Below are 19,858 nucleotides of genomic sequence, written 5' to 3'. Positions count from 1 at the left end.
GTTTGTAAAACAGTCGCGTTGAGAGCGGATTGGGCGTTTGATCTGTCAGTCAAAGTGTCTCAAACTGGCAACCCGTGGCTTAAGGTGCGTTGAGCCAAACTGCAAACTGTACGTGGCGTTCAGACAGGGCGGAGTTAATGCTTGATTTAAGAAAAAAAAAACACATATTTTGAAACTGGATTACTCATAGTTCATTATAATGTGTGTGTCTGATTGGGACACCACAGCATTTATGTTCAGTACAAATCAAAAATAAGACAATGATGTATTACATAATAGGATAACAGTCCATCTTAATGTTGACACTTTTGTGTTTCTCCATATTCCAAACTATTATTTCTTTTAAAGTTATGAACCAGAATCGTTTTAATGAATTTTCCTTGTTTATTTTATTTTATACATGCATGTAAACATGAACTATAAATCTAACTTCCGAAAAAACACAAAACATAGAAACATTGATTAAAATACCATATTATTATATTTTTAAGATTTTACTTATGTACTCTCAAGTAGGTAAGACTTTTACTTGTACCAGAATATTAAAACACTTTGTATTACTTCTTTTACTTAACCTATTGTTATTCACTATGGACAATTTCGTCTTTTAATTCTTAATTAATCAATCAAATTGTGCCTGTGCATATAGCATACTACTTGTCAAGTGTGTGTGGGTTTAAAATAAATAATTGTGGAAGTGAAAACTCAACTCTCCTATAATAAGTTGATAATAAACTGCTATAGCCAAAATACAGACACTATTCTTTGATACACAAACAAGTTACATGTTTTTCTGTGGGGGATTTTTTCATTCAAAACAAACAAACAAACAAACAATATTATAGCATATGTAAATGTATGTAAACAAACTAGAAAGGGTTCAAATTCTGAACACATCTGGATATTTGGCCGTTTTAAGCAGGACTGATGTGGATTAAAATACATTGACTAAGTAAAAGTGAAAAATATTAACAATATTAAATAATATTGTTAAACCCTGGGATTTTTTCTGAAATAAGACAAGGGTGATGGACATTTCTCAGTTCTTATTCTATCACTAGTAGTGTTGTAAATGTTGCAATACTGCTTAAAACATGCTGAACTTGCCCTGACCTCTTCTGTGTATCCCTTCAGAATTCACAGCAATAACTACATTTCGACACTGACTCCTTTATTCCACACGATGGCATTGCTTTCCTATTTACCGTTGAGTAAAGGGACCAGCAATCCAACCAAAATCCATCCAACCACCTCAACAGGAACTGACGTCTCCTTGGTGCAAGTGGATGGAAAAAATGCAGCTGCAAGAAAAATGGCTCCAAACACCACACCGCTAAAAGGTGAGAAATTGATGTTTGTACAGTAAATGTAATGCGTGTTAAAGTTGTATCGTCAAGTTGCTTTTAATCGGTGGTTAAGGCTCCGTAGCATCTGTCTGTTTCCCGTGTGACAAACCTTACATTTCCTCCTTGTTGTGGGCACTTGGCAGGACCACAGCAGTTGCCTTGGTACTTTTAAATTATAAATCACTGTCTGTTAAAGTACGAAGCAAGCATGTAACCTATTATTGTTACGTTGCTGGGGTTAGTTTGTCTTTACGTTTCTGTGAACGATGCGTGTTTTATGCGTACGGTTTTGTTGGGGTAAGCGGCTAACTTAGTATCCAACAAAGTTAAAGTTCCAACCATGGATGTATAAAGAGAACGGCATACAGTGTTGGAGGCGGGACCCCGTTCATTCCTATGGAAGTTCATCAGTGATGCATGGAGCCAGAATAACCTGAGGAAAAGTACCCGTATGTGGGCCCATAGAGCATGCGCAGTTGTGTTTTCCTTACGCCCCGCCTCCGATCTCCCGCTCTGCTCAGTCAAATGAATGGAGAGAAAATAACTCTGGATTCAGCTTATCACGCATTTAGCTACTTTTAGAACCTAATGATTTAAGTAGGGACTTTTAAAGTGTTCTTTCTGGGTATTTTATTTAGATAAAAAAGACATCTCTTTCCCAATGTAAGTCAATTGGGAAAAAAGTATGTTTGGGCACAATGACGTCACGGAAGTTGTAGTATCACCGTTTGGCCACTACGACAGTTTGCTTCAACGGCCGGTGCACTTCCTGGGGTTCCAACCGATATCAAAAGTATCAATAAGTGGCATTTGATCGGGATAGCCAAGTTGTTTAGCTTCATGACTTTGTTATTAGCTGTTGAAAGTAGCTAGCATCTCATATTAAGTACGATTTAGGTGCTATTGTGAGATGTTAAGCGTTAACGGGTGAGAAAAACAAGCATTTAAGACATATTGACGTTCCTCAACGGATCATTTGTCAGGTGAGCATCAACCGATAGGTTAGTTAGCTAGCCGAGTAATTTAGAGGGCTAAACATGGTTAAAGACAAGCAAAATGGCAATTAGAGCCAACAGATACTTTAAAATTATTGCTCCATTTATGTGTTAATGACTTAAAAGAAAAAGAAAATGTGGGTTTATTTGAATAACTTTATACACTGATGGATAGCTTGACTAATAATACATTATAAAAGTGTTGATTTGAATGTTGTATTAATCACCTAAATCTGCAAAGTAACTAGTAACCTAATCGTTTAAATACATGTAATGGAGTAAAAAGTGCAACATTTGCCTACAAAATGTAATGGAGTAAAAGTGTAAAGTAGCATCATGTAAAAATACTCAAGAAGGTACATGTTCCAACATGTTCTTACTTGAGGACAGTACTTTAGTAGCTGTACTTAGTAACATTACACCACTAGTTACGTAACATATTTTAGACTTAGAAATGCTCTTGTAAATTGATTGTCGTGTTAAGAGACAACAGATGATTTTTCTATTGAATGTCTTCCCAAATGTGGTTACACAATACCCCTCTGTTAACCATCAGCACTAGGGTTCAGATGAAACAGTGCGTCATTCAAGTGAGTAATTAGATATTTGCTGTGTAGTTTAATGTATAACATCATAATTGATTTGATGATAAGATTATTCATTTGCAAAGTAACCAGTAACTAAAGTTATCATACAAACCTTGTGGACACATACAAAATAGAAAACATTTAAATAAAAAAGTTAAATATTGGCCACAGAAATGTAGTGGAGTAGAAGGATTAAGTAACGTTAAATGGAAATACTCAACTTAGGCACAAGTTCATTAAGACTTACACAAATACAGTGCTTAAGTAAGTGTAGTTTTCAGTACTTACTTCAGGACAATGGAAAATAAGAATTGTACATTTAAAATAGAGAAAGTGACAATTGCAGATGTTGAATGTCTACTAGGTAAATGTAATGATAAACCCGCCAGGTGTGGATAATTTAGATGGTACATTTCTTACATATGTTGCTAATCTGGTTGCAGAGCCTATCTGCTATATCATCAATTTGAGTATTGAAAAATGTATTTGCCCACAGGCATGGAAAATAGCAAAAATTATTCCACTTCCAAAAATCCAGCTGGACCATTTTCTGGTACAAATAGCCGCCCAATAAGTTTGTTACCAGCATTAGGAAAGATAATGGAGAGAATAATTTATAACCAAATACAAAAATACTTTGAAGGTAACAATCTTAACAGTGATTATCAACATGCTTACCGGCCCGGGCCATTCAACATGTACTGCTTTAACACAAATGACCGATGACTGGAAGGTGGAAGTAGATGATAGGAAGATAGTGGGTACAGTACTACTTGATTTTAGTTCTGCCTTTGATGTCATTGATCATCCATTGTTGTTGCACAAGCTAAAACAATATGGTTTTAACCTGAATGCGCTGAGGTGGGTAGAAAGTTACTTGACCAATCGATGTCAAACTGTTTTTTTTAATGGAAGTTTGTCAATGATTAAGTCAGTCACTTGTGGAGTTCCTCAGGGTAGTTGTTTGGGGCCACTTTTATTTTCTATTTTTACAAATGATCTACCATTAGTGCTACAAGAATCCAAAATTGTAATGTATGCAGATGACTCGACAATATATGGAGCAGCTTCATCTACAAGTGAGCTGAGTCACTGTATGAACAAGGATCTAGAACAGATCTCAGAGTGGGTCATAAATAATAAGTTAGTACTTAATGCTGGAAAAACTAAATCTTTAATAATAGGATCAAATCATCAGTTAAAAGGTGAACCTAAATTGCTATTACATTTAAACCATATTGAAATTGAGCAGGTCAAGGAAACGAAATTGTTAGGTATAACTCTGGATCAAAAATGATCTTGGTCTAAACAAATTGATAATGTTGTATGTAAAATGGGAAGGGGTGTGTCACTTGTTAAAAGAATTGTAAAATATTTGCCAAAAGATGTCAGTAGACAAGTTCTAGATGCTTTGGTTCTGTCACATCTTGATTACTGTGTTGTTATTTGGTCTAGTGCTGCAGAAAAAGATCTAGACAAACTACAAGTAGCTCAAAATAAGGCAGCACGATGTGCACTGCAGTGCTCCTACAGAACCAGAGTGACTGAAATGTTGGAGACCCTTAAATGGTTGAGTGTCAGACAGAGGTCCACTTATACTTTGTTAAATTTTGTTAGGAATATTACAGTGACACACTTAGCACATATATTATCACAAAGGTTTATATCGCAGTACACTCAACATAACTATCAAACAAGACATGCAATAGAAAGAAGGTTCGTATGACCCACATCTAAATCAAATATCAGACTGAAAACAGTCATGTACAGAGCCATGGTCAGCTGGAACTCTTTACCAGTCCACATAATTCAGGAAAATTCTCAAGTACATTTCAAAAGGTTGCTAAAACATTATATGAGCATTACAGAGTAAAATGTAACTGTGCCTGTGGTTTGGCCTTGTGATGATGGCTCACTTCATATACCATCGTTCATATGATGAAATGAGTTGTTCTATTTTGCTTTTAGTTTAGTTTAATGTTTGTTTTGTGCGTGTGTGAGGACCCCAGGAAGAATAGCCAACGCTTATGCTAGTGCTAATGGGGATCCTAATAAAGAATCAGAATAAGGACTTAAAGAGTTGTTTCTTGGCATGCATTTGTAAATACAGTTATAGGATACAACAGTTGTCAGAATAATCTGCAGCTGACCAAGTGAACAACATTTGGGATTTCGCCCCTCCAGTGCCCCTGCAGGTTTTGTTTCTTTTTATAGACTTAATATTTTGCACAGTCAGGCCTCAGCAATACTCAAGCCAGTGCAGAAAGAAAAGTTTTAGTATATTGTTAACTTTCCTAACAACTAAATAAGGTATTTTACAAACGTATAAACTTGACCTGGTTACTTATTTTCACTTTTAAGGGGTTGTCTGTACTTTAATCAGCTGTACAGTGCTGCACTTCTGTTCAGCTATTGGAAAGAAACAACTCTTACTCCATATAATCCAATAAGGTCAATATAGGTTCACAGTTGTTTAAGTCTGCTTTAATGTTTGCTCTGAGTGAGACTCCTGTCATTAAGAGATCCACTCCAAATTGAGAAGACTGGGACAAAATCCACAGTCGTCATTTTGTGACACAATGTTTTCCACAGTTTATCTGAAGCAGTCTGAATGAACGGTGTGTTTTTGGTGCCAACAAAACCCCTGTTCCTTCCCTTGAGCTACAAAAGGAAGGATTTTATATTTAAACAGCTATAGCTTTGGAAGATATCCTCCTGTTTTGACTTTGCATAAGATACACTGCATTTCATTTTTTGCACAGATCAAGGATGGTAGTATGACAACAATAACCAGCATAACCTGCTGCAACTTTAATCTGGTTTCAAAACAGACTTGGCACTTACTGTTACCTATTCCTCCCTACCTATTAATTATTATCATTATTCACACATTTTGGCTATATATCATGCTGATATGTTTGAATATATATCGGGCGAAACGTCAGTAAGAATTATGGTACATCTTGAGCAAGATAACCATTATGATGTTGTCAGACCAAGGGATGAAGATGCTCTTACCAACTTAAATCTACCTAAGGGCCAAATTAATGTAAACAATATGTCCAAAGCTTAGAATGTTGGTGATACTCAAACAGTAGTAATGGCATGTTAAACAGAGCTCTTACAGGACCCAGACTCTACCACCCTTCGCCATGGTGCAGTGCATGGTGACACTTTATTTCATGCAATGCTGTCACTTCACTTTACTTTCACTTTCACTTGTCACTTTATTCACGTGTCACTTTATTTAGTATTCAGCTTAGTTTTATTAGTTATCTTATTACTGTACTGCCATTTGCACTATACGTATTGTTATATATTGTATAGCTATACCTACGTAGTTACTGTAACTATTTCATATTTGCAAAGCTGCTCTTATTGTTGATACATTTAGTTTATATTTAGTTATACTTAGTTAATTTAGTTTATATTTGATGTATATTTAGTGTATATTTAGTAGTTTAGTTATATTGAGTGTATATTTCTCCTTCCTTCTTTGTATTGAACTGTTGCACCTCAATTTCCCTCGGGATAAATAAAGCTTCTTGAATCTTGAATCTTGAAAAAGGGTATTTGTCTTGGCTGCAGTGGGCTTTTCTCCATAAGTGGGGATTTCCTTCTATGAATGTCTCCTTTTTGCCATATATGGACTCTAGGCATATGGCTATCTTGATTCAGGATGATCTGTGTTTAGCCAAAGTTTTGGTCATTTAAGTGTAGCTCGAAACCTGCATGGATTAAATAGCATGGAACCCATTGTATGGAATTGTTATTGCATTGATCTGCCCAGCATTTGCAACAAAAGATCAGGACCATAGTAATGAACTTTAATCACACATGAGATTGGTTTAGTGTTTACACACAAAGTCAGGATGTAGCTGCTGTTCAGGGTCTGTCTTAACTGGACACTTGGCAGCAAAGGGATGTTGACCTTTTGGTTATGGAAGAGTTACTTTAACTACTAAGCTTCAGTCTGTCGGAGCATGCATTCTAACTGTGGGCAAAATCAATAATGCATACGAATGATCTACTTTGCTCATAGCATTTCTGCAGATAATTAAGCCATCACTGACAGCAGGCGCCAAAACACAATGGCCTCTATTTTTATGCACTTTAATGTCCCTAAACTGTGTTCTTGGCAAAGTTGGCCCCAAGCTCTTTTAGTGCAATGCTTAGTGAATGCAGCCACATTGTCACTGCCTGCTGGTGTTAGCACAGCTGATAAGACAATCTTGGGGCCATGGTGCTAACATAATGCTAACAGAGAGAGAGAAAGCCAAAAGGAGGAGAGTGAGAGACCCGTTGTGCTGCTTAGCATGCCAAATTCCTCAGCTGCACAATAGTGCTAGGCTAGCTTGAGCCCCAGCCTGCCCTCGCCACCACAATGGGAGGGGAAGCTCAGGAGAGGCCGGTGACGCCTGGGGAGGGAAGAAACTCACTCAACCCTGGGGCTGTGATCGGGGCCGATGAATGGTCGCTTTGAGAAGGCGCTGTGTCATTTTGGGACCACAAGACACTCTGTGCAGCAATGTTTTCCTCACTTTGTAGACGTGGTGGGCTGTTGCAGGCTAACCATAAATACTTAGGATTATCAAGAATGGAAGATGCCCTTTTTCGGGGTTTATGAGGGTTAGTCAGAAAAAGCAAACATGACATCAACTTGAGATCTGAAAGTGAGATCTGAAAATCCAACAATGAATTGCTAGATGCTTTCCTGCACAGCAGTTACTTGCCAATAAATGGCGGTGAGTCACATGTCAACTACTGTTATAAATCACTTTGCACAATTCCTTTTATGCTGTGCAGTCAGTCCGCCTGCTTGTTAAACAATTGGGCTGTGAACCGTACAATGTCAAGGTGAACATCATCGAAGCAAACTGATCGAAGGGAGCATGTTGTGAGTGACCTGATCAATTTACTTCTAATTAACGTGCCCGTTAAGTGACCTAATTGATACCCTTGACTTCAAAACAAGTGCAAGTAATTATTGGCTTTGCATCGGGACAAATGGGAGAAAATCAATAAGCAATCAGAATCTGGTTACAGCAACAAGGCAAAGGGAACACTTCAGTAAAGTAGTGCCAATGAACACATTAGGCTGACATTAGATATCACACACCATGTTGAATCTAGATTCTGTCTGCATCCTGTTAAAAAAATGTTACCTTGACTGGCTATTATAATTATATATACTATAATATTCCAAAATGCTATTTATACTGCCTTAATCCAAATGTTGTTTTTTTCTTTCCCAGGTGTTTAAAGTTTTGCTGCGCAGCCCTTTGAGCCACACTGACGTAAAAGCTGTCCCACTCATGGCACCCTGCAGTTGACAGAATGGCCCAGATATCAAGCGGTAATGGGTTCAAGGTGGATGTCCCCCAGCCAAAAGGGGTTGTGGGTAAAGAGGAAGCCCTCCGCATGGAGGAAGAGGCTTTAGCAAAATTGCAAAGGGATAAGAGATACACTCTTCCAGTTTCAATATCCTCGTCTTCCTCTGCCGCATCTTCCTCACAACCAAAAGCCTTTAAACCCACCACTGCTGCTCCTCGTCCTTCACCCGGTAATAATAGACCCGAAAAGGACCTCATTGTCTTCCCAGAGGCCAAGAAGAAGGCAGAACAGGACACGTTCAGGGATATCGATGTGGAAAAGCTGACCAATGAGGAACTTGAAAAGCTCCTCCTGGATGATAACTTTGGGGTGAACAGCAAAGTGTCGCGCCCCTCGTCACTTCTGGGGTTTAACCTCAGTGCTTCCTACCCCGGAGGCCATGCCTGCACCGCCTCTCCTTTCCAGAGCAGCCAGTGGACACCTGTTCTGTCCAACCAGTCTAACTCCAGCGTGTCCACTCCCACCCATCAGCCTTCCCCGATGTTCCCCTCTGCTCCGTTCCCCAAACCCGGCACGTTTCAGAACGGCTACACTCCAACCATGTCACCCTTCATGACGATGTCGGTGCAGCAGGCATCCTTCATGGCCTTCACTCCCATCCAGCCCGCTGCTGCCATGGTCTTCCCGCAGGCCACCGTGGACCCTGGGATGGCCAAACTGTTCGACAAGATTGCCAGCACCTCAGAATACTTGAAGAACGGCAAATCGGCCAGCACTGAACTGGATTCCTCCATAGTGGGCACGGCTTCTCTGGCGCCCAACCCACCTCCCCAGCAGCCAGCGGCGGTGGAATCTTCAAGCATCAGCCGCTTTGACTGGCTGGATTTAGACCCACTTATAAAGCGTAAAGCTGAGAACGAGGAAGCGTCCCCGGCATCAGGGGCCGATGCACAGACAGTACCGGGAGTGGCAGGGGATCCTTGGGATGCAGTGCTGGAGACTGAGGGGAAACCTAGCAGCAGTAGCAGCCCCCCGCCTGAGGTGAAGGCATCGCTGTCAGTCCGCTCACAACCAAGGAGAGCTTCAACAGGAGCGGCCGTCACCAGGAGTCACTCGCTCAACATCCCAGGGACTTCTTCCCAGCACAAACCAAACCATCAGGTAGGGTCAAAGTACAATGCAATGAAATTGAAAATCCACGTCACATTACTTAAACAGCAAACGTAATGATGGTTATTGGGTTGTTTGCTGATGTTATCAGACCACTGTGAATCAGTCTGATCAAACCACTGAACACATAATGAAGCAGTGCTACATTCCTAATAACTAAGGCTGTGTTTTACCTGAACTGTTGCTAGTTTAGTCATGCTATAGCTAAGCTTCAATAACATCTACACTGCATAGAAGTGAACCAGTCCCAGGACTCTGGCTCAAAGGCATGGCCTAAAGGGAGACCTAATTGAAACAGAGCCATGAATAATGTTATTACCTGCACCTGTGTCCTGTTCTGTCAAGAATTATATTTCACATACACATATTTACACCATATGGTTCGCCATGTGGTTTCTGTCCGCCACTAAACCAGGGGACTAACTACCTTGCCAGTGTCAGACATTTCTCACCCCAAACTTGTTTACTATGTACCACTTCGTCCTCCAATGTCACCATGAAATATCTATCACTACCAACAATATGTCCTGTAGGATCCCCGTAGGAAAACTCAGGTTGACAGCATTATGCACAGCAGAATAAATAACTCCATATAAACCAAACTCTTTCAAAATAAGCAAGTAAGGGTTAAGTTGAGTCAAAACAAACAAGGTGGATTCTCTCATCCGCCCCAAAACACCCATCAAAGTCTTACAACGGCATGTACTGCTCTTCCATTCAAGCTTCCTTCTGCTCCTTGTAATTAGTATTTCTCTGCGGTTGGCTACCCAATGTATCGCCCTACAATTCCCCCCTACCGCATTTTGTGATTAATTTCGCCATGCAAGACATTTGTGATCTGATTTCCTCTGATGAATATTTAGAGCAATCATCTGGGACAGTGCTGTGGGCAAGTGGCATTGGATATTGTTGCCTCTAAATATCTTTTTTTTACCCCCTCAAACTAAACAACCATCTGTCATTTTGGCTGGCAGCTCTGAGTTGTTTTAGTCAGCAGTAGGACCATACCGAGGTCTACCAGCCAACACAAATTTGTCCCCGTGTGTATTTATCTGTAGAGTGTCAGATTGACAAGAAGTTGTAAATCTTCTGCCTTGAGTAAAAGATACGATGTGCTTTTCAGATACTGACAGAAGAACTCTTAGGTCATAAGCCGTAGAACAAGATAAAAACAGACCTGGGTCATTAAGATATTGGCCAAACACTCAACAATAGAACTTTTTTATCTGGACAGGCTAATCTATCAGACATTGTGTCCATTTTCTTTCCTTTTTTTTGGAATTGTCAAGAGGCCCACTTCCTGCTCATTGTATTTCTCTGTGTCACAATGACCAAACAATTGGTCTCTGTGGTACTTTTGTCACAGCAGGGGGATAATTAACCTCACAACACTGTACAAGGCGGTTATTTCCCAAATTCCCCATGGTTGCGAAAAAACCGGCACATTTGAGACAATCTCAAACATAGTGTTTGGAAAGATTAGGGTACAGAACAGTCAAAAAATGTTAATGAACTTTGTGAAACGGGTCATAAACGTGACCAGCGTGGTAAATCAACGAGTAGATATTTCAAGTCCATGTGTGGGACTTGCAGACATTAACTCATCCAAGGCATGTTGTCCGGTCTGTACACCCAGCTGTGTCGTCTAGGGTTGAGGAATGTGTCTCCCCTTGAAAGGAATTGGATGAGGCATTCTTTATTTACTCCTTCCTATGTGTAATATCTAGGTTCAAGCCTATGTTAGCTCTCACTTTTCTATCTGCATCCAGTATGCCTGCAGTCTTAATGTATGAGAGGTTGGGATGTGTGTTAACTTGCTCCCCTTGTTCCATCTGCTCCCCTGACAGTTGGCGGCCTTGTTGTAATAAACAGGAACAAGCCCGTACAGCTCCCCTATGCCCCACAGCAGCACCAGAATGACATAAGGAATCGCCCTCATGAGATATACGGTGCCAACTCCTCTCTCAATAACACCACAGGGAGAGATATGCTGTATTTCCATAACATTTTAATACTCGGTACTTTGAGGAACTTTGACTTGATCCGGTTATGAGTGGAATGAATTGAATCCTATATGCTTTACAGCACATTAGTTCCTGTTGTTTGTGTGTTGAAATGCAATACCAGACGCTTAATAAGCAATAAAAGCTCCAACAGAACGGCAAAAAGATAACAATCAGAAGACAATAATGCTGATTACAGGAACATAGACTTCAAAGCACATAAACTCCAGGAGCTACTAGAACACATAAGGCTTTACAGAGGTGCTTTTTCACTGCATTGACCACACTAACTGTGATGATAAAGCTCTGCGAGGGCACAATCTGGTTGATTCTTGGCCTTCAAGAAAGACTTATTTTCTCAGTCCCCTGAAAATACGTATTTACCCATTTCCTTTAAAAGTGCAAACGAATGTTTTGCGTGGTTCAGCTCACATGTATTTACATTGCTGCAAAGACATTTGAAAGCATGTAGTTATGTTCTAGATTGTTGAACAGGTTTCCCTCTATTGCAGACATCCTCAGGTTTCAATTCCTTATATTATGGAATTAAATACATTTGAAACTTGCAGGAAGTCAAACCTTTTGTTTCAAAAATACCCTATTTTGATATGGTCGAAGTGAGTCTATAAAAATGTTGTGCTATTATTAAAAAAACATAGACTCTTTGTGAAGTCTATTAAGAGTTGTGTTGCATTGATACATCCAGCTGTTAGAGAGTTACCACAGAGCATATACTGGAGCTGTATAAGGAAACGAAAGCCTATAGTCATATATATCAGTCTGAAAGGTTGACAGGAACTTGCTTTATATGTGTTGTTGATGTTGTATAACTGCTATTGTATCTATAACAGCTGATTGCAGCAATTACTTTATGACACCATCTTCCCATCAATTAGTGTCAGTAATTACCGTAAACACCAATCTCTGTTTTTACAAGAGATAAAAATAAGTGTGCTGCTTCCACACATGCAGTATAAGTGTTAGCTGACCTGTTGGACGCACTGGTGTTGAGTTACAGGACAGATCCAGACATCAGACACGCTCTGAAAGCTTAATGAAATGATCCACTGCTATAACTGAAAAACAAACAACATAATCTTATCGCTTTGAGTCTGGCTGAGAACACAAACACTGCTTTGTTGTTTTGTTTGTGAACGTGGAGACATTAACTCGGATACAGTCTTATTTTGAGTTACACATATTGTCATGTTAATCATCCATAAGCATCCATAGGCAAACATAGCTGAGCATGTGACCTACCAGAAGCCCTCAAAGAGGACATGTATGCTTATCTCAATTTCTTGTTTGTATTTTGTTCCTCTACTGGACGTGTTTACATGCTTTAATGATCAAAAAGCTCTTTATGTTTCTCATGCTGCCTGTTCTGATTGGTTTGCTGGTCGACTCTTGTTGTGATCGGTCAACCACTTGTCCCGCTCCTTAGCCTATCACGTACAATGTGTTGGAGCACTAGCCAATAGAAGTGCGAGTGTTGCATAGTGATGTCATTATGTCACAGAAGTAACTAATCGCAGCGTTTCAGACGGGGGTATAAAACACAAAAACCTATTTAGTTGGTTTTAATCTTTTTTGTCTTATGTCCTTCTATAATATGTTGCATTGTTGGACTACACTGTAGCGACTGTGCACACGATAATAGAAACCCTTGAACCTCGAACACACTACAGGAAAGGGATAACCGCAAAAAGCATAATGAGGCCGCTTTTTAAAGAGGTGCTTGTGTTTAAAGGAACCAATGGTCTTGTTTATGTTCAGAATCCACCTGACATGTTATTGCCTTGTTGTAGCACTCTCTCTCTCTCTCGCTCTCTCTCTCTCTCTCTCTCTCTCTCTCTCTCTCTCTCTCTCTCTCTCTGTCTCTCTCGCTCTCTTTCTCTCTCTCTCTCTGTCTCTCTCTATATATACACATATACCATTGTTTCACAGATGAATGTTTTGATGGTAGCAATACGCCTAACTTGCCCTGCCTTGTTGTGGTTGGCAAGATTACAGTGTAAGATGTGGTAGTGTGGGCAGAGGGGTGTTAAATGGAACAAATGAGTTTGAACTGGAAGACTTTAGTCCGGACTGAGATATCTTCTTTGTAGTCACACCACTCGTCTCATTTTCTTTCCCTTTTGCGTTTTGTATTTGTCGCTAAAAACCGCCTGGCTTTTATTTTATTTCCATCTCTCTTCACATTTCTTTACCTCTATCAATGATGTCATCCTATCTTCTTCATCAATCTTTCTCCTTCACTAACTTCCCATGGTAGCTTTCTACTAATCCCCTCCTGTTGCCTTTTTTAAGTACAGCGATGTAGGTGAGCGTTAATCAGCAGTCAAACAAACGGCTCTCTCTGCAGGTCAGCCGTCGTGCTCACAGCTCCAACACATGATCAGACCTCACTGTTTGCAAAGCAATTCTAAAAGTGAGTGCGTCATTTACCACACGTCGCCATGTCTTACTTACCTTTTGCAATTGTTCCAAGAAGTTTGAATCCACCTCTGAATCAGTGTTGCTAGTTTTATGATTCGTTCAGTAGATCTTCAAATCCACAGAAGATATGGTAAGGACTGAAGTTAGGTGAGATTTTGGGGAAAAAACGATGTAACTTTGCAAAGAGATGAAAGATGTTAAGAGCAGTTTTCTAGTTTGGCTACAACGAACTGATTATGCACAGTGTAAGTGTTGCTAATAGAGATTATGATTAAGTAATGATCGAGATAAAAGTCTACTAAATGAAATGTGCTGGTGTTGAATCTCACCCTGAAGTATTTAGCTTGCAGTTTTCGGTGCATGCCTGTACCTGTTTGTTCTTGCTCCGTTCTTTCAAAACGACCTGCGGGCAGATTTTTGTCTGATCTAGACATATTTATCTGATTATGTGCCGTGATCAAATCAACATCAAAGTGTGAATGCATGCGTACATTTTTGGCACAGTCAAATCTCTCCTTCCCCCCCGCATATTTTCAGACCTCAAGCAGCTTTTTACTGCTCTCACACCTCCCCACCATCCCACTCCAGGCTCTGCCCCATTTTTCTTTTTTATTATCGTCTAATGAGACCTCGAGCACAGCATTTTTGTTCCAGGAGACAGATTGCAGGGTTAGAGGATGTTGGGATGTGACTTCCAGTTAACGGTGTGACTCACTGGGCAAACGGCTCTATGTCTCCTAACCTCTGACCCCGTTTACTGGCAGAGAACAGGAGATGTATTGTAGAGGAAGGAGTAAGAAAGAGAGACAAATGCACATAATAAAACCATGCATAAACGAATTTAGGAAGAAGTTGAATTATACAGTTTTTCAGATATTACAATCACAAAATAACCTTAAACCAAATGTCAGTGTGTCGTAGGAAGTGTGAGGAAGCGATCAGTCATTTCCTGATCGAAAGGAGAAGTTGATTTGTGTTTTCTGAGCAACTTGTTTTCCGCCTTATTCAGAAAATGTTGTTCACACAGGCTGACAGTAATGGGTTGCTGAATATCCATAAATCATAGGAAATCAATCTCAATTTTTCAGTAAGTGCTGCATCAGCATGACGGCATCCTTCAGCATTTCCCGCACACAGTTACGTTGTGAAATGAAGCCTAGAGAGGCTACACTCGCATGAACTCTGATGAGACATGCAGCTTATTTGAGTGTCTGATAAATGCCTGATTGGACAGTAGATGAAACATTAATACAAGCTATATTATTTCCCAGATTAGAAGTTTTAGCACTCAACTATTTTACAGTAGACTAACCCATATGTTGCCTGCAATTTATATTACACAACTTGTAGGCTGGTGAAATATTGGCTGGTGAATATCTGAGTGCAGGCTTCCTGTGGCCTGTCTGGGTGTAGTTTTCACCACGCCGAGGTGTCTAATGTCTGGATGTGTAGATGTGTAACTCAATACTGGTGTTGGGCTTGGAATTACCATCAGCTGCCGGGCGTGACTGCGGTTGGTTGAGCCAGAGTTCTCCCACTGTATACAGGCTTCCTGCGTGACTGCGGCACCACAAAGTTCCTCAAGCTAACCATGCTGTAACTCGTGTGTCTGCTGAGAGACAATACAGTAGTTTCTGCGAAAACATTCTGCTACCGTGTTTATCGCCCTCAAGCACGAAAGGCCTTTGAGAGATGTGGAGCAATATCTTGATTCAGATAGTGAAGAGCTTTTTAAAACAAGCACAACAAAAAAGCAGTTTTATGGGAAGATTTTATGGACATCCACAAGATTGATAAAACAGATTTGTTCATTAATGATACCTTGTATGCTTGTACTATTTTTAAGGTGGCCCTATATCAAAATCAAATCGAGTCGCCAGTTAATAACCCATCATTTCTGTACAGTTTTGTGCCAACCCATCCAGTAGATGTTTTGACGTGCTTGTGGCGCTAGAGCAGATCAGTCAATACAATCTTGGGGTCATGAATGTCTGAACAAAACTTCATGATAATCTTCTTACTCTTTAATTTTCAATACTGGTTAGGATTTTTCCACCGTAATGGAACTGTTGCTGGTACAAACAGTGACCTACTAATCTAAGACAATCCAAACAGTAATCTAAAAATCAACAGGAGCAAATGTAAAAACACCGTGTAGGTACCCTGTGGAGTCCCTTTGTGAACAAATAAATACATCTTGAATCGTGGAGATCTGCATTGTTTACATGATGGACGTGAGCTGGTCTCACACTTCCTGTTTGCCCCCCCCCGCACACATGAATGGTATAAAATATTCTTCTGGCGTTTTCAATTTAATGGAAGTCAAGGGGTCACATTCCGATAATACAAAGTGTCATTTTACGGGGGGGTTGTGGCGATAACTTTGTGTGCGTCTTTGAGTGTTTTCACCGGAACATGCCAAACGTGAACATCACATTGCTCCGTAGTATTACTAGTGTTCAAAATACCACAGGTAGCAGAGTTTTTCGAGCCTCTCTGAGAACTACAGTGTTTATACCTGTTCTAAAATCTCCACTTAATCCCTGTCTCCAACACAAGCTAATACTAAGGAGAAGACTTCTTCTAGGTATTGTGTATCAATTAAAGGAAAAAGTCCTTATTTAAGCATCTAATATTCAGTCAATCATGAGGAAAAGTTTCCTAAAGAAATGGCTGTGTCATTTCGTAGAAGCAGGAGTTTTATAATTGATTGTCTCACTCTTTTTCAGACTTGAATCTTGCCCTTTGTAGAGATTTCTCAGTGCGGTTATATCAAACGTTATTTTCAGGAAGCGTGGAAAAGGGAGTTATCTATCAAGTCCTACGTTTTGTTTGTGTAAAAAAGTTGATAAATCCATTAAGCAAATCCATCATGAGACAGTTGTTAGACTGTGAACACATACAACATCAAATATTCTACTACTGACTTCTTATTAAAGTAATCTCTGTTTAGGTTTCTGTCATTACTCAGCGTGGACATACCCCACGGTTCATGAAGAGCCACGATCAGGATTATAATCTCCCATTATGGTTTACCGTGTGTTTCTGGTATGACAGTCAGTGTGTGTACAGTCAAAGCAGAGAGAGGATGAAGGATTAGTGTGTGCTAAGAAGCCGTTCCCATGACTTCAGACACCAGGAGCTCTCCGTCCGTGTCAAACTAAAATCGATGGAGTGAAACAAAGACGGGCCTGTCCCGCTGTACAGCCTGTTGAGCGTGTTTGTATGTGTGTGTGTGTGTGTTGTAGTGTAACCATCAGCTAACACGTCGGATTATCTCCCCGTGTTTGTTTTTGCTCACTTCCAACTGAAACACTGCTAAAGCGCTGTTTTAGTCTCTTGCTTTCTAACACTTTCCCTAAGTCTCTCTATCTTCTTTACTCTCCCTGTTTGACATTCTGTTTTTGTCTCTCTGTCGCCTCACTCTGTTTGCTGATTCAGTTTTGTTTTGTTATTGCTATTCCACAAATAGAGCGATTTCCGCAAATAGTCACATTGAAACACCAACAGCTTTTTCCTTGCAAAAATATTGAATATTTGAGAGAGAAACTGTGCATCATGAACACAGTGCAGGTGGTCGGTGTCATGCTTGGCCTCTTTTCCAACTCCTCATGCTGACTTATAGATTTCTATCTCCTGCCGTTATGTCAGGTCAGCACTTGGAACAAAGCCCTCGGAAGTTATGGTTAAAGCAACAATCTTTTGGAGGTTGTGATCTTTGTAATTTAGGTTTCTTGTATTGACCTTTTGGAGATTATTTTTGGGTGTTTTGCCTCATTTGACTGGATATAAGGGGGAGCAGGCACATGTGCAGATAGACCTCAAAAGACCTTGAGCACCTGCCCTTTTGCCCTCCTATTAGAGAAGTGCCCTTTTTCTAAGTACATTTAAAAAAGAATCTCGGATCTGACAAGCGTGTGCAGTTTAAACCCGCCTATGGTGTAGTAGGAACTGTGTTCTGATTGGCTAAGACCATTTGTGACTGGGTTTACATACTGTATTCACAAACAGCAATGTATTGATCATTAATTAACAGTCAGGTAGCCGTCATTTAACCCACCTCAGTCATGGGTTGGTTTTTAATACACAAAAGAAGTAATTGTAGGCGTATATATTTAGTAACAATTAGGGCTGAACGATTATGGAAAATAATCTAATTGCGATTTTTCGCGCCAATATTGCGATTGCGATGCGATATGCGATTATTTTTTAAGGACTTTGTCTTCTGTATTATTGACAAGCAAAACATCATATAGTATGGCCAATACTATATTACATTAATTTTAAACTGTTCTTTCCTGGAAGACATACCTCTGTTATGATGACATGAGTTTGCATGAATGATGACTGACAACTAATTCAATCAAAACAGTATATTTGAACATACACAATAGTATATTTTGAGTAGTAACATCTCTGAGCATAGTATAGTAACATCTGAGCATAAAGTGCTGACAAGGAACCCTGGTGTAAACATTAAAATGAAAGTCAGTACAATGTGCAGAAATATATATATATATATAAAAACAATCTGTGGCTTTACCACACTCGACTTTCGACATCTGTGAACTGCTAGAAAGTCATTAAATTAAAAAATAATATTAAATAAATAAAACTAGTCAGTAACATTACACATAAAGTGCAAACATAATATAGCAATTGTATACACACACAAACACACCTTTAAATTAAAACTGGCTGAACATCTTGATTATCTGCAGTAACAGTAACACAAACTAAAGTGCACAATGAGTATGGCTCTGCCAGCCATAATCATCATAGCTCAAGGTTTTTTGCTAGGAAGACCAGCATATCAACTTTTGCTGGCTTTAAGGATGAGCGAGTGCAAGTCACTATATTCCCTCCAGTGCTGAACAAACGCTCTGAGGGGGCACTTGTGGCTGGCACACATAGATATTTGCGGGCCATCTTGCACAGTCGTGGAAAGTGAATGTTGTGCACCTTCCACCAGGCTAAGGGATCATCCTCTCCGTCAATGACAGGGCTCAACAGGTAACTATTCAACTCTGCCTCCACGACATCTTCAAGTGGCAGAGGCAAAGCTGAAGAGGCCACACTGGTTTTAAAAAGACTACCAAGAGACTTCTTTGCCTTTCCCCCAGAGGGCTGTGCACTTGGAGAATTTTGAGCGGTTTCAGTGCGAGACCTCTTCTCCTGCCAGATGGGAAAAGAGACATTAGTTTTGCAGTTAGCTTATATATACCTATTATAGTATGTGTTTGTGGAAAAATTATTTTCAAGGATTGACCTGATTATGTGTACGTCTTGCTGATTCCACCATTTCTGTCTTCAGTCTGGCCTTAATGGCAGGAAGGTTGTCTGCGCTGATGTATTGCGTTTTGAACCTAGGGTCCATGAAAGACGCAACATCCAAAAGCTCCTGGGTGATGAGGTCACTATACTTGTCGTTGAGGTAAGCCAGGACCTTGGTTTTAATTGATCTAGTCAGATCAGTGTCCTCAGCATCTTCAGCCAAGACTGATGTTGCCAGAAGATGGAGAACTGGCTTGAGGTAGGAGATGCTCACATACTCCTCTCCAGAAAGAGCATCAGTAAATTCGGAGAGAGGATGCAGTGCCTTGTGAATGGACTTCAACACGGCAGCATCCTGCCAGGTTGGGATGAGGGGGCGTGCATGTTGGTCACCTGACAATACCTTTGATATGGCTGTCATCTGTTCCAGCACTCTGGCAATCATTTTCTCTTTGGACCCCCATCTTGTAGGGCACTCAGTAATGAGAGAGTGCTCAGGAAGCTTAAGCTCCTTCTGTGCCTCAGTGAGCGCTGCCTTTTTCTTCCAACTGTGGGAGAAGTGCCCCACCAACTTCCTGCACTGCCCTATTGCTCTGGATACTCTATCATCTTTGATTGCATTTTCTGGAGGAAAAAAAAATTAAGTAAAAAAGTAAAATTAGTGTAACTCAAACAATTGCAGTTGTGTGATACAAGGTTTCACCATTTCT

General features: G+C 40.1%; 1 protein-coding gene and 1 long non-coding RNA gene across 3 annotated transcripts in view; one reads left to right on the top strand and one right to left on the bottom strand.

Moving 5' to 3' along the window:
- Positions 1 to 1,245: 1,245 nt before the first annotated feature.
- The window catches only part of pik3c2a (phosphatidylinositol-4-phosphate 3-kinase, catalytic subunit type 2 alpha), a 48,900-nt gene continuing 30,287 nt past the window's right edge, over positions 1,246 to 19,858 (top strand). Inside the window, exons 1-2 of one of the 2 annotated variants that reach the window (XM_063910227.1) lie at positions 1,246 to 1,340; positions 8,184 to 9,423. In XM_063910227.1, the coding sequence (XP_063766297.1) occupies positions 8,266 to 9,423 (1,158 nt within the window). In that variant the 5' untranslated portion in view covers positions 1,246 to 1,340; positions 8,184 to 8,265. Of the gene's footprint in view, positions 1,341 to 2,216; positions 2,330 to 8,183; positions 9,424 to 19,858 lie in introns of those variants that run through there. The other variant, XM_063910235.1, reaches the window with a different exon arrangement.
- On the bottom strand, positions 18,233 to 19,479 carry LOC134882514 (uncharacterized). The gene is made up of 2 exons (XR_010168164.1): positions 19,144 to 19,479; positions 18,233 to 19,049 (listed from the first exon to the last, which is right to left on the bottom strand). It is a non-coding gene; the product is annotated as an uncharacterized LOC134882514 (long non-coding RNA).

This window comes from Eleginops maclovinus, chromosome 2, assembly GCF_036324505.1.
Source record: "Eleginops maclovinus isolate JMC-PN-2008 ecotype Puerto Natales chromosome 2, JC_Emac_rtc_rv5, whole genome shotgun sequence".
Classification (NCBI taxonomy): Eukaryota; Metazoa; Chordata; class Actinopteri; order Perciformes; family Eleginopidae; genus Eleginops; species Eleginops maclovinus.
Note: the sequence above shows the minus strand (reverse complement) of the source record. Positions and strands in the feature narration are given on the sequence as shown.